The sequence below is a fragment of the Neomonachus schauinslandi genome, chromosome Y (genome assembly GCF_002201575.2).
Source record: "Neomonachus schauinslandi chromosome Y, ASM220157v2, whole genome shotgun sequence".
Classification (NCBI taxonomy): Eukaryota; Metazoa; Chordata; class Mammalia; order Carnivora; family Phocidae; genus Neomonachus; species Neomonachus schauinslandi.
Window position 1 is genome coordinate 3649551 of NC_058420.1, and position 27581 is coordinate 3677131.

General features: G+C 37.6%; 1 protein-coding gene across 1 annotated transcript in view; it reads right to left on the reverse strand.

The window, feature by feature from the left end:
• The window catches only part of LOC110591786 (eukaryotic translation initiation factor 2 subunit 3, Y-linked), a 33841-nt gene extending 20300 nt beyond the window's left edge, over positions 1 to 13541 (reverse strand). Inside the window, exons 1-5 of the mRNA XM_044912021.1 lie at positions 13473 to 13541; positions 12605 to 12668; positions 11334 to 11461; positions 11123 to 11244; positions 504 to 598 (exon numbers count right to left, since the gene is read on the reverse strand). Coding sequence (XP_044767956.1) covers positions 504 to 598; positions 11123 to 11244; positions 11334 to 11461; positions 12605 to 12668; positions 13473 to 13541 — 478 coding nt within the window. The remainder of the gene's footprint in view (positions 1 to 503; positions 599 to 11122; positions 11245 to 11333; positions 11462 to 12604; positions 12669 to 13472) is intronic.
• Between the last annotated feature and the right edge of the window lie 14040 nt (positions 13542 to 27581).

Below are 27581 nucleotides of genomic sequence, written 5' to 3' on the forward strand. Positions count from 1 at the left end.
GAAACACCCCTTTATCTTTACATTTGGCCTGAAAACTCCATGTAGCCTCCAATCACAAAATCTCTTTACGGTTCACACAGGGAAGAAAGCAAAACCCTACCTTTGAAAACCTCAATGCTGGCCCTGATGTCAACATTTCTTATGACTAAAAAAACTCCATTATTCAATAATGCCACGGACAGCCCAGAGACATTAAAAATACCCTCTTCCAACCAAGCATACTTTTATATGAAAAACTCTAAATAAAACAATAGTACGAAGAAAGCTCATTGACTTAAAACTGATTTTTTGAGGGCGGTGTTATATTACCCTAAGAATTCTCACTAGATATCAGCCCCAGGTTCATCTTGCTTGGTATTTTATCATAGTTGGCACACATGGATGTTAATTTGGGTGACCTATAGTTCCCACTTATGGCCACTAAGGGCCCTAGTTCCCCTTTAAATATTCCATTTGGGATTGGTTCTACAGAGATTTGTCAAACCAATTCTGATATTATTTACCTATCAGCAGAAGAGCTGCATCCATTACTGCTGCACCATTCAGCATAGTAGCCATCAAAATATCATGGCCCGGACAGTCAACAAAGGAAACATGTCTAACAATCAAATAATGAGATTTAAGATAAATTAAAACTAAAACACAAAGGAAACATGCCTAACATGTCAAGTTATTGCCTTCCAACAGTTAAATCACTTTGAAAGTAATTAATCTTGCTGCAAAGTGGTTTCAAAACTTGATGCTTCCAGAATTTTGAAATGAAATTACCAGCTAAAATTAAAATGACTAAATGTCATTACAAAGCATATAAAATTAGTCATACACAGACAGAACTTACCCAAAAACAAGGCTTAAATAACCTTAGGAAAACTCCCAAAGACAAATATCAAAATGAGGAAGATGGTGACTTTATATAATGTATACTGGAAATATGATTGATTTGAAAACCAAATCTAATGAAATATAAGGGTTGTGTTTATTTGCCTACCATATATGCTTTTCATGTCTTTCTCACTTTGTAGCTGAATCATTTGTTTTTAACTGTTGAAGTTTTTGAAAGTTCTCCATACCTTCTAGTCTCTTGTTAGACATATGATTTGCAAACAGTTGATCCTTAAGCAATGCAGGACTGGGGTGCCAATTCCCCTGTATAGTTGGAAATCTGTGTACAACTTCAGACTCCCCCAAAATATAAATACTAATAGCCTACTGTTGACTACAAGCTTTACCAATAATATAAACAGTCAATTATATACATATTATGTTCCGTGTTTCTACTATATTATTAGGAAAATTAAAAGGAAAACACACAGTATTGTACTATTGAAAAACAACTATGTGTAAATGGACTCTTGCAATTTATACTCCTGTTGTTTAAGAACTAATGTATTATCTCCGGGTCAGCAGCTTTTCTTTTGATCCTCTTAACAGATCTTTTGCAGTTATTTTTAATTTTGATCAACTGCAACTCTCCAACCTTTCTTTTTTATGGATTATACTTTAGCATAATATCTAAAAACACCTCAAGTCCTAGATCTTTTTTTTTTTTTTAAAGATTTTATTTATTTATTTCATGTAGAGAGATAGTGAGAGCAGGAACACAAGCAGGGGGAGTGGGAGAGGGAGAAGCAGGCTTCCCACTGACAGGGAGCCCAATGTGGGGCTCGATCCCAGGACCCAGGGATCATGACCTGAGCCGAAGGCAGACACCTAACAACTGAGCCACCCAGGGGCCCCCTCAAGTCCTATATCTTAAAAATTTCTGCCTATGTTTCCTTTTAATTGGTTTATCTGATCCATTTAATACTTGAATGTATGTACATTTTGAATGTGTTCTCAAAATGTGAATACACACAAATGTTGAGCATAAAAAGTGTACATTTTGTTTTATAATTTTATTTTTTTAAAGTAATCTATGCCCAATGTGGGGCTCGACCTTATGACCCTGAAATCAACAGTCGAATACTCCACTGATTGAGTCAGCTAGGTACACCCCTGAAGTGTACAATTTGAATAACAGGTGTCTGGTTTAAAACTAGCTCTTTTTTTTTTTTTTTTTTGACTATAGACATTGAATTGCTCTAGTACTATTTATTGAAAAGCCTATAATCCACTGAGCTTTTTTATCTTTGTAAAAAAAAAAAAAAATCACTTAGACATATTTGCTCTAGTACTATTTATTGAAAAGCCTATAATCCACTGAGCTTTTTTATCTTTGTAAAAAAAAAAAAATCACTTAGACATATTTGCATAAACCTATTTCTTGGTTCTCTAATTGTATTGCACTGACTTAGCCCTCCCTTCACCAGCAATATACAATTTGAGCAGTTAGCATTTTACTCTGTTAAGTATTATAATCTACAAACATGGTATATTTATTTACATCTTATTTCTTCCAGAGCTGTGTTATTTTCACATAAGTGCTCTATGTGTTTTATAATTAATTTTACATTTAATAAGAAATTTAAGTAGAGTTTCATATATGCATTCATTGCTAGTAAACAGAAATGTAATTTTTGTTAAGTTAATCTATACCCTGCAACTTCAGTTAAGTTTTTTTAGATACTTTGGGAACTTCTATGTAGACAAATGGTGTCACCTGCCAACGAGGAAGTTTTTTTTCTTTCCAATGTCTAGGTCTTTTATTACATTTTCCTGCCTTCCAGCAGAACTTCTAGTACTATGCATAATAAAAATGGTGAGAGAAGGTATCTTTGCATTCATTATTCTTGAACGTAAGGTGAAACATTCAGTCTTTTATCATTTTTCACATGAGGTTTGTTGTAGCAGTTCTTTATCAAGATGAAGAAATTTATCTGTATTCCTATTTAACAAGTTGGATTTTTTTCTCATCAATTTATATGAACATAAAATTTTTCTTCTTAGTCTATTGATAAGGAGAGTATCACTGAATACTTTGCAAAAACAATTAGCCTGGTTATCCCCTACAATGAACACCTATTTCGTCATGCTATTTAAGTCTTTTACATATTAGTGAATTTTATGTGCTAAATGTAAGTAACCTTTGTCCCTATATTCATTTAGAATACCAGATGGTAGTTTTTTCTTTTTCTTTTCTCTTTTTGTATGGTCTTTGATTCTGGTATCAGGGTGGTACTGTATTTACAAACTGAGTTGCTTATCCTGCTCTGTCCTCTTCTCGTGTACAGAATTCACATTACTTCTTATTTAATGTTCAGTATAATTCCGCATTAAAACCATCCAGACCTGAAGACTTCTCATTTTTTTTTTATTTTCTCTTAAGATTTTATTTGTCAGAGAGAGAGAGCACAAGCAGGGGGAGTGGCAGGTGGAGGGAGAAGGAGACTCCTCGCTGAGCAAGAAGCCCGATGTGGGACTCGATCTCAGGACTCTGGGATCATGACCCAAGCCGAAGGCAGTCGCTAAACCAACTGAGCCACTCAGGTGTCCCAGGACTGGCATTTTAGACTCAATGTTCTAAATGGGAAACATATGCAGCCAAGGATCCTTGATCCAGCAAGGCTGTCATTCAGAAGAGAAGGAGAGATCAATAGTTTCCATGACAAACTAAAAGAATTTGGGTTCACCAAACCAGCCCTGCAAGAAATACTAAAAGGGATTCTTTATGTGAAGAGAGTCCAAAAGTAACCTAGACCGGAAAGGAACAGAGACAATATAAAGAAATAGTGATGTTACAGGTAATACAATGACACTAAATTCCTATCTTTCAATAGTTACACTGAATGTAAATGAGCTCAATGCCCCAATCAAAAGACATAGGCTATCAGATTGGATAAAAAAGCAAGACCCATCAATATGCTGGCTGCAAGATACTCATTTTAGACCCAAAGACACATCCAGGTTCAAAGTGAGGGGGTGAAGAACCATTTATCATGCTAATGGACATCAAAAGAAAACTGGGGTAGCAATCCTTTATTTTTTTTTTATTTTTTATTTTTAAAGATTTTATTTATTTATTTTAAATAAATAAAGAGAGAGAATGAGAGAGAGAGAGCACATGAGAGGGGGGAGGGTCAAAGGAAGAAGCAGACCCCCTGCTGAGCAAGGAGCCCGATATGGGACTCGATCTCGGGACTCCAGGATCATGACCTGAGCCGAAGGCAGTCGCTTAAACGACTGAGCCACCCAGGCGCCCGGTAGCAATCCTTTTATCAGTAAACTATATTTATACCAAAGACTGTAATATGAGATGAGTAAGAACACTATATCATAACTAAAAAGGCTATCCAACAAGAAGTTCTAACAATTGTAAATATTTATGTCCCTAACATGGGAGCACCCAATTACACAAACTAATTAACAAAAAGAAACATTGATAATAATACAGTAATAATAGGGAACTTTAACACCTTACTTACAGCAAAAGGCAGATCATCTAAGCAGATCAACAAGGCAACAAGGGCTTTGAATGGCACACTTAACCAGATGGACTCACAGATAAATATTCAGAGTATTTCCTCATTAAGCACCAAAACACACAATCTTCATGAGTGCACATGGCACATTCTCCAGAAGAGATCACATACTAAGTCACATATCAGATCTCAACCAGTACCAAAAGATTGGGATCATTCTCTGCATATTTTAGATGACAATGCTTTGAAACTTGAAATCAATCACAAGAGAAAATTTGGAAGGAAGTCAAATACTTGGCGGCTAAAGAGCATCCTTCTAAAGAATGAATGGGTCAACCAGGAAATTAAAGAAAAATTTAAAAAATTCATGGAAACAAATAAAAATGAAAACACAACTGTTCAAAACCTTTGGGATGCAGCAAAGGAGGTCCTAAGAGGTTAGTTTATAGCAAGAAAAGCCTTTTTAAGAAACAAAAGTCTCAAATACATAAGCTAACCTTACACCTAAAGGAGCTGATGAAAGAACAGCAAATAAAGCCTAAACTCAGCAGGAGAAGAGAATTAATAAATATTAGAGCAGAAATAAATCACACAGAAATAAAAAAACGTAGAGCAGATCAACAAAACTAGGAGATGGTTTTTTGAAAGAATTAATATAAGATCGATAAAACTGACCAAAATTAATAAAATTATGAAATGAAAGAGAAATATCAACCAACACTAAAGAAATACAAACAACTATAAGAGCATACTATGAGCAACTATATGCCAACAAATTAGAAAACCTGGAGACATACAGACTACCAAAACTGAAATAGGAAGAAATAGAAAACTTGAACAGACTCATACCAGCAAAGAAATAATGACACAGTAATCAAAAATCTCCCAACAAACAACAGTCCAAGGTCAGATGGCTTCCAGTGGAATTCTACCAAATATTCAAAGACCTAATAATACCTATTCATCTGAAGCTGTTTCAAAAATAGAAATGGAGGGGCATCTGGGTGGCTCAGTCATTAAGCATCTGCCTTCAGCTCAGGTCATGATTCCAGGGTCCTGGGATTGAGCCCCACATGGGGCTCCCTGCTCTGCGGGAGGCCTGCTTCTCCCTCTCCCACTCCCCTTGCTTGTGTTCCTTCTCTCAATGTGTTGCTGTCAAATAAATAAAATCTTAAAAAAAAAAAAAAAAGAAATGGAAGGAAAACTTCCAAATTTGTTTTATGAGGCCAGTATTACCTTGATCCCAAAACTAAACACCCCACCAAAAAGGAGAATTACAGACCAGTATTTCTGATGAACATGGATGCCAAAACACTCAACATCCTAGCCAACAGGATCCAACATTACATTAAAAGGATTATTCACCACGACCAAGTGGGATTTATTCCTGGGCTGCAAGGTTGGTTCAACATCCACAAATGAACCAATGTGATACACGGCATTAATAAAAGAAAGGACAAGAATCATATGATCCTTTCAATAGATGCTGAAAAAGCATTTGACAAAAGTACAGTATCCTTTCTTGATTAAAACTCTTCACAGTGCAGGGATAGAGGAACATTCCTCAATATTATAAAAGCCATCTATGGAAAGTCCACCGCAAATATCATTCTCAATGGGGAAAAACTGACAGCTTTTCCCCTAAGGTCAAGAACACGACAGGGATGCCCACTCTCACACCCTGTTGTCCAACACAGTACTCGAAGTCCTAGCCTCAGGAATCAGACAACAAAAAGAAATAAAAGGAATCCTAATCGGCAAAGAAGTCAAATTCTCACTCTTTGCAGATGACATGATATTCCATGTGGAGAACTCAAAAAACTCCATACCCAAATTCTAGAAGTCATAAAGGAATTCAGTAAAGTGGCAGGATATAAAATCAATGCACAGAAATCAGCTGCATTTCTATACACCAGCAACAAGACAGAAGAAAGAGAAATTAAGGAGTCGATTCCATTTACAATTGTACCAAAAACTGTAAAATACCTAGGAATAAATCTAACCAAAGAGGCAAAGGATATATACTCTGAAAACTACAGAACACTCATAAAAGAAATTGAGGAAAACACGAAGAAATGGAAAAATGTTCCATGCTCATTGATTGGGAAGAACAAATATTGTTAAAATGTCTATGCTACCTAGAACAATTTATATTTTAATGCAATCCCTATCAAAATACCATCAATATTTTTCACAGAGCTGGAACAATAATCCTAAAATTTGTATGGAACCAGAAAAGATCCCAAAGAGCCAAAGGAATGTACAAAGCAGGAAAGAATATCCAGTGGAAAAAGGACAGTCTCTTCAACAAATGGTGCTGGGAAAACTGGACAGACACATGCAGAAGAATGAAACTGGACCATTTCCTTACACTACACACAAAAATAGACTCAAAATGGATGAAAGACCTCAATGTGAAGACAGGAGTCCATCAAAATCCTAGAGGACAACACAGGCAGCAACCTCTGTGACCTTGGCTGTAGCAACTTCTTGCTAGGCTCGTCCCCAAAGGCAAGGGAAACAAAGGCAAAAATGAACTACTGGGATTTCATCAGATAAAAAGCTTTCGCACAGCAAAGGAAACAGCTGACAAAACCAAAAGACAAATGGCTTAATCAGAGAAGATATCTGCAAATGTCTTATCAAATAAAATGCAGTATCTAAAATCTAAATATCAAATTCAACACCCAAAGAACAAATAATTCAGTCAAGAAATGGGCAGAAGACATGAATAGACATTTCTGCAAAGATGACATCCAAATGGCCAACAGACACATGAAAAAGTGCTCAACATCACTCAGCATCAGGGAAATACAAATCAAAACCTCAATGAGATACCACCTCACACCAGTCAGAATGGCTAAAATTAACAACTCAGGAAACGACAGATGTTGGCGGGGATGCGGAGAAAGGGGAACCCTCTTATACTATTGGTGAGAATGCAAGCTGGTGCAGCCACTCTGGAAAACAGTATGGGGGTTTCTCAAGATGTTAAAAATAGAGCTACCCGGACGCCTGGGTGGCTCAGTTGGTTAGGCGACTGCCTTCGGCTCAGGTCATGATCCTGGAGTCCCGGGATCGAGTCCCGCATCGGGCTCCCTGCTCAGCGGGGAGTCTGTTTCTCCCTCTGACCCTCTTCCCTCTCATGCTCTCTCTCATTCTCTCTCTCAAATAAATAAATAAAATCTTTAAAAAAAAAAAAATAGAGCTACCCTATGACCCAGCAATTGCACTATTAGGTATTTACTCCGAAGATACAGATGTAGTGAAAAGAAGGGCCATATGCACCCCAATGTTCATAGCAGCAATGTCCACAATAGGCAAACTGTGGAAAGAGGCCAGATGTCCATTGACAGATGAACGGATAAAGAATACAGGGTATATATGCAATGGAATACTATTCAGCCATTAGAAAGGATGAAATCTCACCATTTGCAATTACATGGACAGAACCAGAGGGCCTTTTTTTTTTTTTTAAGATATTGATTGACTGATTGATTGATCTGACACAGAGAGACAGCCAGCTAGAGGGGGAACACAAGGACAGGGAGTGGGAGAGGGAGAAGCAGGCTCCTGGCTGAGCAGGGAGCCCAATGCAGGGCTCAATCCCAGGACCCTGGGATCATAACCTGAGCCCAAGGCAGATGCTTAACTCTAGGAAACAAATTGAAGGTTGCTGGAGGGGAGGTGGGTGAGAGGATGGGATTAACTGGGTGAAGGGTATTAAGTGGGTGTTATGTTAGACTGATGAATCACTGAACTCCACCTATAATACTCATAATATGTTAAATAGTTGTATTTAAATAAAAAAAACAAAAAACAAATAAAATTACAGTACTCAAGATACTATCTCATTAGAATGGTCACAAATAGTTCACTGAAAAAAAAAAGCGTCCAGAAATAGTATTTACATACATCTGTGAATCTAAGGAAATGGAACGAGAGAAGTAAAAATAAAATAAAAGAGTTATTAACAAATTATACTAGAACAAGTAGATAATTATATGGAAAAAAATCCCAATCCTTATATTGCAACATATATGAAAATCAATTTGACATATTTCATTGACCCAAAGACAAAAAATTAAGGCATCTAGAAATAAAATAACAGGAGAATAATGTGTCTTAAGATAGGAAAACATGACTTACACAGTATGCAAAAAAACTAATCTTTTTTTTATTTTTTTAAAGATTTTATTTATTTATTTGAGAGAGAGAATGAGAAAGAGAGAGCACGAGAGGGGGGAGGGTCAGAGGGAGAAACAGACTCCCTGCTGAGCAGGGAGCCCGATGCGGGACTTGATCCCAGGACTCCAGGATCATGACCTGAGCCGAAGGCAGTCGCTTAACCAACTGAGCCACCCAGGCGCCCGCAAAAAAACTAATCTTAAAAAAAATCAGACTTCATCAAAATGGAAAACTGCTCATTAAAAATCACTGTGAAGATGAAAAGAAAATTACCTACAGAAGAAAGTCTTGGTGGTACATGTGTGGTGATTTCTATTGAAAAAATACAAGAAAATCTTACAGTTGAAAATAGAAAAATAAGTTTAATTCTAAAAAATGAGCAAAACTTGAGCACAAAATTAATCAAAAGAGATATGTTAAGTAAGAAAATAAATGGTAGTTAGTATCTTTATTCATCAGGGAAATAAAAATTGAAAGAATAATGAGATACCATTCTACACCCTCTAGAATTTTAAAGATTAAATATGTAAGACAATTTTAAAGAGTGAAATAATCAAGCATTATGAAAGATGGGGAACAAATGGGATGTTTATATTCTGGAAAGAATGTGAATTCATACAGAACTATGGAAAACTCTTTGGAATTTTCTAAGTTAAACATACACTTAATCCACATCCCAGCAACTTCACTCCTACGTATTTACTGAACGGATATCATATTTTAGTCCAAAACAGACTGCTTATGTATATTCATACCAGCTCTACTGAAACTGCCAAAACAAATAACTCAAATGTCCAGCTTTATGACTATCAAGTCATAAGGAAACTGTAGTATATTCATACAGTGGAACACTAATTAGCAATAAAAAATAAATCCCTGATTCATCATACAGCAATAAAGATTCTCAAAAAATATTCTCAAAAACATTATGTTAATTGGAGAATCCAACCACAGAATAATACATAGTGTCATTTCTTTCATATGAACGCCCAATAAGCAAAACTAATCTCTGCTGATACAAATTTAAAGAGTGATTAACCGCTGTGGGCCAATCACAAGAGAACTGTTTGAGTGGAATGAAACGTCCTAGGTCTTGATTGGAATGTTGGTTAGGTAGGTGTACACATTAGTCAAAAATAATTGAACTGTATCTGTACAATTATCTCACCACAGAATTTTATCTCAATAAAAAACATCTATAAAAACAACCACCCCCCCTTCCATATATGTAAAGTAGTGCTAATTATAGTAATGGATACATGAAAAATATGGTAAACATATAAACCCCCTTTATGCCAACATCAAGTTCCTTGTTTTGAGGTTATGCTTTGATTTACACAGTAATGTACCTGTGGGGGAAAAAGGGTCAGGGAATATAGGTTCTCTCTGCCATCTTTCCAACTTCCTCCTAGTCTAAATATATTAAAATTAAAAATAAAAGAAATATAGAGGAAAACTGTTGAAAAATCTAAGAAGAAAGATTACATGTGCAAAGCTTTATAAGTTTAGGTATACAACACTTAGTTTAAAAATTACTAAGATATACATTAAGGGCTTATAGATTTTGACTAAGTTTTAAATTTAAAATTTATATGAAAAAAATGTGGGGGAATCTGTTAATAGCTTTCAGGAGGTAAAACTGTAATCATCAGCAAATTAGACTGGTTTAGGAAAAACAACACAACTGTGTTATCAGAATAGGAACTGTCATCCAAAAAAGGAATTTGTTGAAAAATATCTAGCATCTTGAAAAACCATTTGGGATTGCCAATCTAAAGCAGAAAGGTCAGTGCTTAACTTAAAAACAAACAAAAAATACGCCATGCACTCAAAACTGTTAGCATTTTCAAAAATTATACATTCACGTCCTCATGACCTAAACTTTCACTGGGTACCCATATATATCACTTGGTGGATGTCAGTGTTCTTTTTTTTTTTTTTTTTTTAAGATTTTACTTATTTATTTATTTGAAAGAGAGAGACAGCAAGAGAGGGAACACAAGCAGGGGGCAGTGGGAGGGGGAGAAGCAGGCTTCCCACAGAGCAGGGAGCCCGATGTGGGACTCGATCCCAGGGCCCTGAGATCATGACCCGAGCGCCGAAGGCAGACACTTCACGCCTGAGCCACCCAGGCACCCCATGCCAATGTTCTTTTGTGAGGAATCAAGGAAGGCAACATTCCTAAAATAGGAGACTATTAAAAGTGTCAAAAAGAAATAATTAAGATCTTTGTTTTTCTCCTAAGAATCAAAAACAACAATGTTGAAAACAAAAGTCCAGAAAAAGAAACTACCAAATAAATGTAACAATTTCATTGTTTACATGTAATTCTTTAGAGAATCCACACACATAAAATAAAACTTAAGTATCAGCATTTCAATCTCTCATTATATAATATACACTTTAAAAAGTGTTATTAAATAATTACTACGCATTATAAATCTCTTACCTAGAAAACATTCTTCAAAAAAAGTTCATATGCATCAAGCTTTGGTTTAAATCATTGTTTAATATCTCTACCACATATGTCAATAAGCACAAGACAAAAAAGCATTGTTTACCACAAAAACGATCACCTGACTAGTCTGAAGTTCCCTTTGGTCCCTGGAATATCTGTAGGAAACTCATCAGGTGTACTACTTCCACATGATCTATAGCATTCTGGCCGAGGACAAGTTCCATCATCAAGTTTATAAATCTGAAAGTTTCAATGAAAAGAGTGAAATGGTCAGCTGCATATTTGACAATTAATGTAAAATAATTTCTACTTGCACATCTTATATGTACCTTGGCATTAGCATATCCAAGCTTAATTGTAATATTTCTTTCCAGTTCATTTTTGAATCTGACAGTGTGAACTCCAGAAATAGCTTTTACAACCGTAGATTTTCCATGAGCAACATGACCAATTGTACCTACAAAAAAAAAAAGGAATTAATCTGTATGCAGCCAATTACACCAAATATTTTGGTGTATCTAGAGAAACCAAATACATAACTCATTGTAAATATGCCAATCTACTAGCAATAATGAATTTTTTCCTTCCAGATACACTTTCTACACAAAACTTTTGTAAATAAGACCAAAGAGAAGTTTCCAAATACTTGCCCAGCTTATGTACAAACACACTCAGGGTGTAACATAAGCTGTTGAGTGTATTACTGATCTGGAAAAAAATAACCGCTTGAAATAAAATTACTAAAAAATAAACAAAACTTTGTATACTTAGAAACTTACCAATATTTTGAGTGAGGTAATTATGCATGAAAATATGATATTAAAAAAAGAATCCATGACCATCAGAAAATATTGTTTAATTATGGTAATTAAATATACTTTAGAGTGGTATAATGTTTTTTTAGTTTTTCATAACTATGGGTCTTAATAAGTTTTAGTACTTGTAGAGACCCTACAATATCCAAATTTTACACTCAATCAAGTAACTTGTCTTGTAAATTAGGAAGCTGCAATTAAGAAAAATATTTACTTAATAATCATTTATATACTAAGACTTTTAGAAGACCTAAGAATAATCCTATGTTTATCAGCATTTTAGGGCTTCCTTAACTTTTGGTGTATGTAAACTGTATTACAGCTTCATCCTGAGAATATACTGTTTTTTCATGAACCTATGTCTTTTTTTAAAAATACTTTTCCGTTTTTGTTTTTTAAGATTTTATTTATTTGAGCGAGAGAGAGAAAGAAAGGGAAGAGCACAGAGGGAGAGGGAAAAGGAGACTCCTCTGAGCAGAGAGCCCGACGTGGGGCTGGATCCCAGGACCCTGAGATCATGTACTGAAGGGCAGATGCTTAGCTGACTGAGCCACCCAGTTGTCCCCATCTATGTCTTTTCATAACACTTCCTCCTCAAGTCAGGAATGAAGATAATTCACTGTTTTAAAAGAACTCTACGGGGTTTGTTCATGGCTTAAATCTATTCCCTATATATGAATCCTTCCGTAATTCAGTTACTTGTACAAAAGATTAAAAAGTATTATCAGAGAGCAGCCACCTCAGGACTTCAGAAGTTGAATACTATATGCAGTTACTTTGCTTACCTATGTTAATTGTGGCTTGTCTGCTGATAACTTCCTGTGAGAGTGGGGTCAACTTGGTAACATCCTGTAATGAAACATTTTATTTTTAGAAAAGACTTTATTTGACAGAGAAATTTGAGAGCACAAGTAGGCAGAGTAGCAGGCAGCGGGAGGGAGAAGCAGGCTTCCTGCTGAGCAGGGAGCCCGACGCGGGGCTCGATCCCAGGACCCTGGGATCATGACCTGAGCCGAAGGCAGACGCTTAAGGACTGAGCCACCCAGGCGCCCCTGTAATGAAACATTTTAAACTACGACCCGTAATACAAACCACGACTGATTTTGCTTTTTATTCATACAGTTCGGCACCATCAATTCAACTTCCTACTGCTTACAAAAAAAAAAGCACCTTTACTGTAAAAGCTGTCTTTACTCCAGAAACAGAATGACAAATCTAATAAATACTAAAAGCGTTTATGCTGAGAGACTGCGACCTGCACTGTAGATCTGAAAAGGGAAGGCCCCAAATTTTAGGAGGCAGCAGAATGGAGAGTATAAACGGTCCTTCCCCAGACCTATAAAGGTGCAAACTTTAATCTGTTTAATATATGTTTTTCTCAGACCTTCAGATAAAAATTTTAGTGAAATTTAACAGCACGATTTTTTAGGATAATCCTCAGGGGTCTTGAGTTGCCCACGACCTCACATGTGGTCTCGAAGACTAGTGAAAGCGGAGACTGCAGCGCAAGCGCGGCGTACTGCGTCTGACCGCAGGGTTTTCCTCCTAAACCAGGGTCCTGACAATTCAACACTGTGTCGTCTGATTGACTGCTGGGAAGGTGGGTTATCTCGACCTGAGCTCACTCCACATCTTGGCAGAACGAAACCTTACCAATGTGGCGAGATCCTGACGAGAAAGATGCGGTTGCCCAAGAGTCACTCCAGCCTCACCGCCCGCCATCTTACTTCGAGGAAAAGGAAACCACCCCGACAGTTCTCGGACCAAGGCAGGTCCCCTTGTGCCGGAGAAGCAGAGACCGGAAGACCGACCAGGGCCACGCCTGACACAATAGAATGGCTGGTGCAATAGGGGCCTCCTGCTTGGGCTTCTTTCCGTCTACGTTTACATACCGTTTGCCGGCAGACTGACTAAAAAATAAGAGCAAAGTTTCGGGATCTGTCCGTCGCATATATGAAGGATATTTGTTCAGGCAACGCTGAAGGCAACCCCACAAAGTCCTGCATACGTCGTCACTCCGGCCAGTTGAGTGATGCAATTGACACGGACACTGGCCATTTCCGCTTCCTATGGGGGAGGTCAGGAACCTGGGACTCTTCTTTGGGGTATGATCGTGAACAGGAAGTTTCTTTCCTAAATCCGTAATTTAAAAAGGTGAGATGGTTTCAGGCCTGCTTTCCTCCATCTGGGTGCTTGGCCAGAAGAGTGCGGCGCAGACCTAGTAAACGCCCAAGGAGCTACTCCTACTTTGGCGTGTGGCAGTAGGACGATGTGTAAGGAAGTTTCAGTGTAGGGCTCAGGGACCCAGGGATGGCAAAACCAAAGTCCCTAGTTTCTTTTCAGATTTCTAGGTAAATGTTCATGACGTCCTATCACTGCATTCAATGCATTTAGCATAAGTATCATGGAGAGCCCGAATGTTTGTAAAAAGCAGATTCAAGAAAGTCACTTTTTTAGCGGGTATTACCAATAACTCGATATATTTTTCTTAAATTTAGCTCTACTTAATTCATCGCATTCTTAAGACGTGAAAATACTTGGAAAGTTGCTTTACCTGGATGTCCAAGTTGAGTTTGATATTAGTATTCCAGCATTTTTGCACCCTTTCGTACAAAAAAAATACTTGGAGGAGGCCAGAATTGACTTACCTAAGGCTCTTCACTGTTCTCTTTAAGCAGAGGTCCCAAGATTATTAGGTGATCACTGCTTTTAAAGAATTTAATTTTAGAACTGTTTTGCAACCAAAGTAGATCCTGCTTCTTGCTGAGTTATAGACAGACTACATCAGGTGAAGTTGCCCTGACAGTCACCTTTGCTTCCCTGAACGAGGGTAAGCAGGCTCTTTTATTAGGTCTTGAGAAGAATATTCAGAGAGATTTAACATTATAATTGTTCTTGGAAGTTGAACAATCTTTTTAGGATTTCTGAAATAAAGTTTTATTTGTGCCCAACTTAGGACAGCTGCCCAGGAAACTCCATAAAGAAGAAAATGCTCTTGAGAAGGAACATTTTGTATAAGGTTACATACACTTTATACATAAAAGTTTAAAAGTTGTTAGGCAAAGAAGATTCCAGATAGTTTCAAACCTTATCTTAAGTTTGTAGTATATGCATCACTGTATGACATTAGTCTTAAGTAAACCAGGTTGGTTTCCTTTTTCATATCTTTGTGTTCAGAATGGTCCTTTTTGCCTACTTCCTTTAATGAAGCAGGTGTGCAGTGGTGCTCAGAGCAAAAATAGAGCCCAGGCTTTGAGGTTTTGCTGAGCTATTCTAACTTTGGTAAACGTTACAGTATAACTTCCCTTGGATCCCAGGAGCAGGGTTCACAAATGTTCAAAGTTGGAAATTTCCTTTATTTTATCATTTCCCCCTTTGATCAATAATCTTTCCTCAAAAAGCATTAGTAATCAATTATATGTTTTATGTCCCTTAGTGCCAGGGTGACTGGCTTGTCTGCCCTGTGTCCATCAAGTTCTTGTTGTATATTTATTATTTATTTATTTATTTATTTATTTATTTATTTATTTATTTATTTATTTATTTAATCTAAAGCTCATTGTTGGGGATCTTACTGGAATGTAAATGGTGGGAAGCTTAAAAATGATACATGTTTTCTATTAGGTCTAACTGACAAGCAAAGATAGTACATGTGCTTGGTTTAGATTGTAGAGTTTTACATTTGATATAACAAAGATACATGGACAGTAAAATTACAATAAATACAATTTGAAGGAATGTGATGTTAGAATAGACTTAGAGAAAAATCCAAAAAATCTTTTATATTCATCTTGATAAAAGGGTAGGGACATTCATGATTATTCATGAGATAAGATGGAGTGTGCATATTGAGTAAACATATACATAACATACCTTTCATGTTTATATTAGGGTGGAGTCTTAATATCAAAATGAGGCTAAATTCAGCCCCTGTCGTCAGGAGGTTATTTTAGGATAAGGAGAGGGCTATGGGTATGCTCTGAGGGCTGCTCTTAAGTTGGGTGGGGTCTTGGGCTTGTTATCTGTTGTGTATAGGTCTTTGCTAGTTAATAGGCTGGAACCACATCCATTGATCTTGAGTCCAGGCTTCTGCAGAGACAGCTAGTGGGTTTGTTAGTGGGATGTGAAAAGACACAATAGCTGATACGGGGCAATGGTTCTTTGAAAAACAAGCTTTAAACTTTCTGCTAGTTTCTGATGGGATGTGGAGCAAACGGAGCAAACAGTTAAAGAATTCTTGACATGTTTTTGGTGCAAAAACGTTTTTGTTGAAGCATGGGAATAGGACCCATGGGCAGAAAGAGCTGCACTGGGATTATGAGGAGTGACTTTAATTAGTGGGGAGTTAATAAGGATAGCGTTAAGTCCCTGAGGAATTTGGAAGCAAGGTATCCTAAGACTTTGAGGGGCTAGCTGCTGTTAAGATAAAAACAGTAAAACATTAGTCATTAAGATCCTTCAGGAGTATGTCAGTGGGCTGTATGTTTGAAAGATGATTGCTAACATATTCATGGGTGAAGGGGTAGAGATAGAGTTTCTAAAAACTCTTTTGCGATTGTCATGTGTTAAGGAAGACTTACAGGGTCCTGGAGATCTGGCTATTATCAAGCTAAGGTTTGCTTTTTGCCTCTAGCAAAGCATTAACTTTAAGGGCTTTGTGAGCTCCTTGAGGAGGGTCATACTTCTCTGTCTCAGTATTTACCAATGGGCTGCCAGTTGTAAGGAAATATAATTTTATCTACATTTCTTTTGCCTTTGTTCTCCTTATCAGTTTCAACCTCATTAACCTTAGGGGCACAGTTCTAATTCTCCCCTGAGTTATGATCATCTTCTTAATCTTGAGGAACTGGGGTGATTACTACTTTGGCTACTTCCTGTTGAAATGGGGCGCAGTTTTGGAGTTTGACTATTCTCTCTTGACCTTATGTAAGTTGTTCCATATCTTGTGAACCCAGCTTAGTGTAGTTTAGTTAAAACGTAGTCTTATTTTAGGAAGTGGTCCTGCAGGCAGGCTTTCTAAGTTAGGCCTATGTTGTGTAAGCAATCAGGTAATTAATATGAATGGACACAGCAGAAACAAAAGAAAAACACAAGTTAATGGTTGGAGCGAATTATAAACCCATTGTGTGAATGCCTAGTGCTGCCAGCAAGAAGATTACTGGCTGTCAGGCTCCAAGCATCCTCAGATGGAGTGGGAGCAGGCAGCAGCAATGTGATGGGTTTCTCTGGTTTGTAGTTATTTCTCTGGTAATCCCTTTAAGTGGCCCATAGAGCAAGAGTCCTGAAGATTGTTTATACATGAGCTATTGTGGCAATTTCTCTGAAGTTTACCTCATGTTGTCCAGCTTCACTCTGCAGGGCTTCTGAAAAAAGGCATTTTTAGTTCTTAATGATCCCATGTCAAGAGAATGGGAGCAAATTGGAAACCTTAGTTTGGAGAGTTGCAGCCAGATATTTGAGGAAATCAGAAGAATTCAAGATCCAGACCAATTTTATAGGCAAACAAGAAACAAAGGTAATTCATCAGAACTAGACTCTAACATCTACAAAGGTATGTAACTGAAACTTTTTTTTTTTTTTTTAAAGCATGAACTTTATTCTCTTTCCAAAAAGCTAGGGGTATCACAGTCAGTCCTTAGCCCTGAGACTTAGGCCTGTGGGGTTGGGGCTGAATGCAGCAGTCTGTATGTTCATGCCCTAGTGTTGGTGGATATATGTGTATGGCCAACACAGGGCCAGCTGGCTTAGGTGCCTTGTGTTACATAGCGATTTGGCTAGGGTTCCAGCAATGTCCTGGACAGCTGGCTTTCCTAGGGAGGGATGGTGGGAATATGTTGGAGGGTCCCTAGTGCAGGTAACCTTGCACTGGCTCCCGCTGAGCACAGGGTGGCTGGCATTGGGAGTTTCAAGAGGAGCACCAGGGCTATAGCCAGGCATGTTAAGCATTGGAGTCTGGCTCCTGAGCCCTGTTGCGGTCTCTAGGCCTTGGACTCTAGGGAGAAGGCTGGGTTACTGTAATTGGGGTGGCTCTTTGAGTTTGGTCATCTTGACAGCCTCTTCATTGGAGGGTGGCACTTTGGGATATACAGGCTGTAGGCAGTAAGAGGTGTTGGAGTTATGGTCCAGGTCCCTAACACGTAGGGGCAGCACATGTGCAGTAGGTACTGCATGGAACTACAGGAAGCTACAGTGCTGTGCATGGTGCTGTTATGGTCCATACAGCTGACTATCAGGTAGCAAGGCTGAGGTGCTGGTGACAGGTGTGGCTGGGTGTGTGTCCACTTCTGTAGACAGCAGAGTTAGACATAGCTGGCTGTGATCCTGCACAGCAGTAGCAGGACAGCAAGTAAGATAAGCCCCTTATGCAACATGCTGTTCCGTGGTCCTGGGATCGGTACAGATCTGAGCAGTTGCAGCTGCCATCAGAGAAGCCAACTGCAATGATTGCAGCAGTGGCAGAAGTGGTGGTAGCAGTACAAGACTATGGTTTGTGGGTACTTCCTTCCTCTGTGTGTATTAGGCAGACTGCAAATTGATTTCTTTCTAAAATCATCCTCATTTCTGGTGCACCTGGGTGGTTCATTCAGTTGAGGATCTGACTCTTGAATTCAGACTCAGATTGTGATCTCATGGTTGTGAGATTCAGCACCTGTCTCAGGCTCTGTGCTCAACAGAGAGTATGCTTCCTCTTCCATCTGCCTCTGCCCCTTTCCCTTGCAAGTGCTGTCTTTCTCCCTCGAATCAATCAATCAATCTTTTAAAAATAAATAAACTCATCCCCATTTCTGTCAAAGATACCCAAATTAGGACTAATTTGTAAAACAACCCAAGTTTTAACAAACTTGCCCTAAATATTTATATAAATGCAATAGGAATAGTGATTGATCGTACAAGCTTTCTAAAACATGCTTTGCTGGAACTTTTAATAAGTAACCTTAGTTTTAACTTTTAGTAGCCTCTCAGAAGGCCAGAAGCCAAGCCAAATACTTGTCATCAGAGTTGTCAGTAGTACCTGTAAATTTGGGTGAATTTCTTTCTTCTCAAGGTCCCCAAAATACCCTGAGGTTCCTGCACCTGCCAGGAAGTGACATACTTTACTCACCTAGTGAGGCTGCTAGGAACTCTGTAAGCAAGATATCAGGCCAACAGTTCCAAGGGGCTTTATTGTCTCTATAAATTCAACTTCCCTTAAAGCTGTTTGGTCATATCTGAATCTATGCATGTCTCTTAAATAAGGCATTCCAGTGAAAGCCATGATAATATGACCACTGTTCCCAATGGTGTCCTGTTAAAAGGAGAACAGATTCTTATTGAACTTATGCCCATAACTATGATTGCCTTGAAAGATTACTCACTGAAAGTTTCTGAATTCTGGAGAATTCAAATAAGGAGAAAACATAAATATTTCAAATTGTTTACAAAGGAATATTTTGTCAAATTTCTGAAAGTGTTAGCGTCTTAAGAAAAAAGATTTCTTTAAATCTGAAGAGAAGGGTCACCTGGGTGGCTCACTTGGTTAAGCAGTCTACTCTTGATTTCTGCTCAAGTCATTATCTCGGGGTCTTGAGTTCTGGCACTGCCCTCAGCCGGGATTCTGTTTCTCTCCCTTTTTCTCTCTGTCTGTCCCTCATCCCACTCCCTCACTCTCTCTCTAAAATAAATAAATAACCCTTAAAAAATATTTTATTTATTTATTTCACACAGACGGAGCACAACCAGGGGGGTTGGGAGGGGGGAGAGGCAGGCAGAAGGAGAAGCAGGCTCCCCGCTGAGCAAGGAGCCTGATATGAGACTTGATCCCAGGACCATAAGCAGATGCTTAACCGGCTGAACTACCCAGGTGTCCCAATAAGTAAATAAATCTTTAAAAAGTCTGAAAGAGCAAACAATCACCCATGTTTCAAACATGAGTCATAAAACCTATAATCATTGTTTTTAAGCCGTTTAGTCGCATGTAATTAATTCTTGTTCTGTTTGAGTGCAGTTTTTCCAGTAGTTCCAGAAATTCTCACCAAGTTTAGTTTTATGATCTTAAAGATAATTGAAAACCTGTTATGTATGCAAAATGATCAAATCTTTTAGAATCTCTAAAAGTAAGAATGAGAATTTTATTCAAGCCCAAGTTAGGAAAGCTGCCCAGGAAATTCAGAGGGAACAAAGCTCCAGAGAATGAACAGTTTTTATGGGGTTATAAACTTTTACATCTTGTGAAAGCTCAAAAAAATACAGATTAGCATATAGGCAGGGATCTTCAGTTTTGTTATAAAGGAATGCAGGCAATAGGAGTCCTAACAGATAAAAGGAAAAGATGGTTTTTCTTTAAGCTACTCATTCACGAAGCAGGTGTACAATGCATCTGTGGTGGGCCAAAATCAGGATCTTGGTTTGAATAAAGTTTATGTACAGTCATGTTAACTTAGAAGGAAATCTAAAATGGCTCCCCTTGTATATCAGAACTATAGAGAGGTTCTTTTGTTGTTGTTGTTGTTGTTGTTTTCCTCAGCAGTAACCAATTGTGAACTGTCACATCAGAATTCTTAGGATTGTCAAATATATGATTATATTTAATAATTTGTAGAAACATGTCTTTTCATAGTACAAATTTCAATAAAATATAAAACACATTTGCTAGCATGCCGAAATTTATCTTTAGTTTCTTTGTAATAAGACAAAGACAGACAAAGCTATGTTTAGTAATTAACTAAATGTTTCAGTATTTTATCTTACTTGGAAAAGACTTAGATGTCCAATGAACTTAACCCAATTGAGATCTTAACTTAGTAAAGCTTCAAGGTTTCAGGTTAACAAAGATTTTGGAAGCTATTTAAAAGTAACCTTTCATTTCTCTTTGCTCTTAACTATTACTCATGAATGACACAGACAAAATCAGTCATTATTTTTAAGTGATCTTTTTTCACAAATTGCAACAGAGGTAACCTGAGCTTATTTGACCTGTCCTAAACCTTGGTAGAATAAGTTTTATAGTTAATGCTGATAACACTAAAGACATGTCTATTTAATTAAACCAACAATCTTCAATTTTAATTTATCAAAGATTATCTCAGTTCACATGAACATGAAAAATATTTGGGCCAGTTCGCATTTTTCTGACTTTATCATGCCCATTTTTTATAAGTGCTTGCCTTTAAACCAAATAAATAGAGCCCCTTTACAAATTAATTTTAGCACTATCACCCAGAGGTAGAGAAAATATCTCACATTTCTTACATATACAGAGAACATATATACAAACAGGTTACAAACAAAATCTACCTTTCCTTTCACTAATATTTGTGGAGGGGACATTAAAGACCTAATCCCTTTTTTTAAGAGAAATCTAATCACAAGGTAGCATTATAATTTATGGATCCATTAATTAGTTATTTTCCATTTTTAAATTAGAATACGGCCAGTTTTACCCAAAGATACCAAAAGTTGCAGCAGCCCGGAGGGTCTCTGTGAGCATTGATTCCTCCTCAAAAGTTTGCTTCATTGACTGAACCAAATGGCTCCAGTGGGAGCTGTTTGGATTTTAAAGCACAATTCTCCATTCCTTTAGTTTCATCTTGGGAATAAGCTTTCAGCAAAATCTAAGGGTGTGGTGAATGTAGAGGGTGCTTTTAGTGTCACTTCCAAATGGTTGTGCTATACTCCCTTATGTGTCTCAGTTTCTCCCAGTAAGGTCTGAGACCATCAAGGGGGTTCAGAGCACTGGACTCTATCAATCCTTATGTGAGTGTGTCCCTATACAAGCCAATTTTTAATTACATTGAAAGGTGGGGAATTCTGTGGAAGCATTATATGTTTTGAGGAGTATCCTCAGACACTTTTGTAGGCTTTTAGTTACCTGAAAATACTGTTTGACCAGAAGGAGCAGATCCAGGCACACCTGGGTGGCTCAGTAGGTTAAACGTCTGCCTTCAGCTCAGGTCGTGATCTCAGGGTCCTGGGATCAAGTCCTGTATCAGTCTCCCTGCTCAGTGGGGAGTCTTCCCCTCCCTCTCCCTCTGCCAACAGCTTCCCCTGATCTTGCGCTCTCTCTCTCTCTCTGTAATAAATAAATATATGTTTTTTTGAGATAGAAGATTTAAGTAAGCTGAAAGCAGATGCTTAACCGACTGAGCCACCCAGGCGCCCAATAAAATCTTTTTTTTTTTTTAAAGGAGTAGATCCATTCTCTTCAGAGCTGAATGATTCAGTTTCTCATATTTCCAGCCAGAAAATTTATTTAAGCCTTATATCCATAACATAAATTAGTATAATGCAAATTAAAACAATCAACCTGTCAGGGCACCTGGGTGGCTCAGTTGGTTAAGCATCTGCCTTCAGCTTAGGTCATGGTCCCAGGGTCTTGGGATCTAGCCCCACATCAGGCTCCCTGCTCAGCGGGGAGCCTGCTTCTTCCTCTCCCACTCTTCCTGCTTGTGTTCCCTCACTCACTGTCTCTCTGTCAAATAAGTAAATAAAATCTTTAAAAAAAAACTAACCCATCAACTCCAATCCTTCTATGTTATACTAGAGAATATTGCTAATAACCAGCACACCTTGAATAAAAGTCAGGACCTCCAACTCAAATTGAAAAGGTCCAGATATCAGGAGAATGCACCAGATACACCTGTAAGATACTGAGAACTTGGAGGGTCACAGAAGACCCATGCTGGTACTGGGCACAGAGTTCCAGATGACCCACAGGTGATCTCAGGTGAGTTGCTCTGAAATCCTGATGACTATGCCAAGAAATGTCAACACAAAATGAACAAGTATTTTAGAATTTCTAAAGGAAATAAAGTTTTATTTGAACTCAAGTTAGGACAGCTGCCCGATACACAATTTCAAAAAGAGAGGAAAGTGCCCTTGCAAAGTAACATTTGGTATAGGGTTATATACATTTTTTACATAAAAATTGAAAAGTTGTTTGACAAAGGACATTTCAGCTTACCAAGTTTCTAGTATATGCAGGGCTCTATGACTTTAATCTTTTGGGATCTAGGAAGGTGTTTTCCTTCTTCATGTTTGGAAAGCTTTTTGTTATTTTTTTTAACAAAGCAGATATACACTGTATGCTCAGGGCAGAAGTAGAGCCCATGTTTTCAGGTTTTGCCAAGTCATTTTTACCCTGGGAAACAAAATATAGCTTCCATCCCTGGGAGCCAGCAGCAGGGCCCACAAACATTAAAAGTTCAACATTTCCTTTATTTTGTGGTACTGAAACTGAGTTAACTGTTGGGGCACATTTTGATACATCTGCACAGACTCAGCAATTCATTAGTTGCCAAAAGATGAAATTGAGATGTAGAAGCTTCTAGGAGTTTTCTGAGTTCAGGAGGTCATTCTTAAGTTTAGGAGGTGTTGTTAAGGGGGTCAGTCCTGAGTTTAGGGGACCAAGGGGTCTCCAGAATGATAGAACCATAAATAACCATGGAGACTAAATACAATTCTGTATCATTAATTACAGTCCCAACACTAAAGTTGTACTTCTGATAACAGCAATTACTAAAGGCTCTTTCTACATTTCTTTCTTCTTACAAGTAGTATGTAAAAGCTTTTCAGTGCCACAACTCCTTTCAGCTCTAAGAAACTCACATTTAGGATGTGTATGTGCATGTGTGGATATATATATGTACACATGTACTTGGTTTGTCACTTAAGTTTTCCTAAGTATAATGTTACCTCTAATTGTAGAGAGTACAAAGTGATTTCATTTGAATTTGTTCTTTTTACTTTATTTACAGACATTGTCCACATTGTTTCAAAATAAATATTCAGTTAAAATGGTAACATTCTTTTCTTTTCTTTTTTTTTAGTAATAGTTGATATTAAGTAACTTATAGTATCTTTCTAGCTTTTGGCATTATCTGATCTTGTCTGCACATTCATTGTCTGATCTTGTCTGTCTCTATTTTCTAGGATTACTCCCTAAATTTGATGTAAGCCAAGACCCATTCCTTATATTTTTTTGTGTCCAGCCTTTGGCAGTCTCTTCTGTATCTTGGTAAATCCCAAAGGTGTATATCTCCAGCCTTGATATTTTGACTGATTTATCCAAATGCCTACTCTACAGGTCCACTTAGATATTTAATACATATCTCATTCTTGACTTACCCCAAACTGAGTGCCTGATTTCCCTTGCCTCCTCAGTTCTGTTCCTCTTGCAGTCTTCTTCATCTTGGGAAATGACAGCTCCATCCTTCCAGTTGGTCAGTCAGAAACTTTGCTCTCATCCTTGAGTTCTTCCTTCCCTTCTACTTTCATCTGGGAAATACTGATGGCTCTATCTTCAGAATATTAATGAAGTCAAACCACTTCTCACTTTCTCCACTGTATACAGTCACTTTTGCCTCGTGTTGATTGTTGCCATAGCATCTCTACCCTCTTCTTGCTTCCATCTTTGTCTAAATTCCATTATTAAGGAATTAGTGGCCTCAGTTCCTCAGAGACATCAGTTCCTTGTAATGTGGTTGACATGAAGCTGTTTTATGAGGTTTGCTTACCAACTAATGTCTTAATGATTAAACTGTGTAGTACTCTGTGCATTTAGGATTAAAAAGATTTTGTTATGCATGATATCATATGTACCACTGCCTGAGTGGTAATGTCTTTTCAAATCAAGAGCTCCTATTAACACAACAAAGTTGTGTTATATTCAACACATAACAAGAGCTGACTTCCCACAGAGAGATTGAGAAACAAAACAAGATAGAAATCGTAGTCTTTGTGTCCTAATTTCAGAAAGGACATCCCATCACTATTACTACATTCTGTTTGTAACAAGATGGTCATAGCCCCAGTATACTCAGAGGAAGTAAATGATTAAAAAATTTGAATATCATGAAGTAGGGACAATTGAATATCATGAAGTAGGGACAATATCACGAAGTAGGGCTATTTACAGGCTACTTATTTAGAGGTAAGCACTGTAAAAACTGTCCCTACAAGTACTTTATTAAAAGCCCTATACTAAGAGATTTAATCAGTCTTTAACATGGCTTCTAGCAGTCTGCATTGCTGGGACAACTCAGTGCCTTTTTAAGTTCCTGTCTAGAAAGTTCAAGGCTGTCAAAAGAATTTAGCATTTGTTCTAGCCAGTACCTGAGAATAGATCCCTGACTTTTTCTTAGAGGAGTCACTGAAAAAGAGTTTATATATAATTCTGAATCCTTCCTTTGATTTTAAAAAAATGTTTAAATTTTATTATATATTTTTTGTGTGTGCATTTGACATCTAATGTTACATTAGTTTTGGGTGTACAGTAATGATTTGAAAAGTCTGTGTGTACGCTGTGCTTACCACAAGTGTAGCTACCATCTTCACCCTACAACATTTTTACAACACCATCAACTGTATTACTTGTGCTGTACCTTTCATTCCTATAACTTCTTGATTCATAACTGTAAGTGTTTTAGGATTTGTTTTCCTTCAGTACCTGGGTTCTTGGTCACGCCGCTTTGAGGAAGGAAGAGGTAGACCAGACGAAGAGTGCTGGGCAGCAGGGCAAAGTTATTGAGCCAGAGTACAAAGCTCCCCGAGAGTGAGGGGATCTGAGAGGGTTGCCACCAGACTTTCTAAGTCTAAGGGTCTTTATGGGCTTGTTGATGGGCTATTTTAATATGATTAAGACCCTCCATATGCCCGTTATCCAATCAGGTTTTTGTCCACGTGCTCATCTACATATCAGGTAGCTGTTTACATGGGTAAGGGTGGAGGGCTCCTTTCCAGGTGGTATAAAATCCTTTTGAGAGTGGTTTCCTTTTAGGGCAGGGACCTTGTCCCCACCTGCCCTTCTTCTAAGTATCCTTCATTAGAAGGCTGTGTGCTCAACCCCCACCATCCCCTTTGGTAACCACCAGTTCTCTGTATATTTTAGTCTGATTCTGCTTTGTTTTTTTGGTTTAATCACATACCATAGGATTTCACTTTTAGGGGAATCTTAAAAAAAAAAATGTCCCTTTGCAATGTACTTGCATCTCCAACCCAGGAGTGTCTTTCACAAGAAAGTCATGCCTTTGAAATGTAATTATCAGAAGTAAGATCTTTGTCTCCCATACTCTGTGGGAGGACAGAATCCTAATTTTAATAATTGCCAGCTACCACACAACACGATCTTAATCACATTTACAACTTTGTAATTTTTCACTTTCCTTAGTCTGCCTTAGTTTGTTTGCAGTTGTTCCCCTCCCCAGTTCTGTCATTTTGTCTTTAAAATGTGTAGTGATGTCTACACAAATCAGAATGAAGATGAACTGTTTCTCCTGTCAGTGCTTACTGAATTAAGTCTGTTTTCTCAGCTTTAAGATCCACATTTGTCCTTTACAGAGGCATTCATAAGTATTTGGAATGAACAAGTAAATTATCATAGTAGATTACAAATTAACAATTTATATAATTAAATTCCAATATGAATAAATGATGCAACAAGTTACAGAAGAATAATATATTAATCGGTATAATTCATACAATGAAAGCCAACAAAGTGAAAGGACTGTCACACACTATATTCAGTGGCCTTCTTGATCTTTTGTTCTTCCTCTTGTCTCTTCTGCAGTCCTATCTATATTCTACTATCTCCCCTACTACTGGAATACACTTGTCCAGCTATACCCTTTTCTCAGTCTTTTTCCTCCGGCATCCCTTTGCACTGAATTTATAGATCATCACCTGCAAGCAGCAGTCTTTGACTCTTCAAAGGCTGAGTTAAGCCCCCTTCTTTGAACTTGTTCTTGTGCCCCCCAAGTTCTCTAAGCCTGTTACAATATGTGGGAGACAATACATCTACACATGAATGTTTCTGAATCCCTTGCAGGTAGGACAGGTGAAGTAATTATTCTAACAACTGCCAGCACATACTTGTTTGTTGGACCCTAAAGGTAAATATGAAAGTTAGTCTGTGATCAACTTTCCAGGCAGATCCACTCTGTAACTATCTTTGACCAAGTAGCTGTCTTAATTAGCAGTTTATTTCCCTTAGATTAACTCCATTCATTGTTTACCCAATACAAGTGGAAATATTTTAGATATACGGTTTTTAAGCAAATAGCTCTCTTGTGAAATGTAGTCTTTGCCTTCCTCTCTCTCTCTTTTTTTTACACAAATGTTTAAATATCTTTTGTGTGTTTTTAAAATCTCGAGTCTGAGAATTTCTGCTTTTGGGCGCTTTATATTTAATTATTGATAAATGTAAATTAACATATGCCATTATATCTCATTTCTTCATTTCCTTGTTCTTTTTTTATTTCCTTAGGTCACTTCAAAACTATAATTGAGAGAATCTTGTGAATTTTTCATTTTACTTACTGAAATGCCCAACTCAAAAATACCTCCTTGGCTGTACTTCTTTGTTGATATTCTTTATTTGATGAGCAACTGCTAATATTCCTTAAATCTTTAACTTGATCTCCTTTGCTTCTTTGAACATATTTATAAAAACTGGTTTTAAGTTTTTGTCAACTAACTTAATCATCTGGATCCTCAAAGACATACTCCAGTGTAAACCATAGGCTTATCATTATAAACTCTGAATAAATTAAAAGGATGTAAAAAATATTTTTTCTTTTTATTTATTTGAGACAGAGAGAGCGAGAGACAGGGAGCAGGAAGAGGGAGAGGGAGAAGCTGACACCCTGCTGGGATGCTGGGCTCATGACCTGAGCAGAAGGCAGATGCTCAACTGGCAGAGCAACCCTGGCATCCCTATTTTTTAATTGAATAATAGAAGGAACTTTGCTAAACAATGCCTTTCTAAATAATCTATGAGTAACAACAACA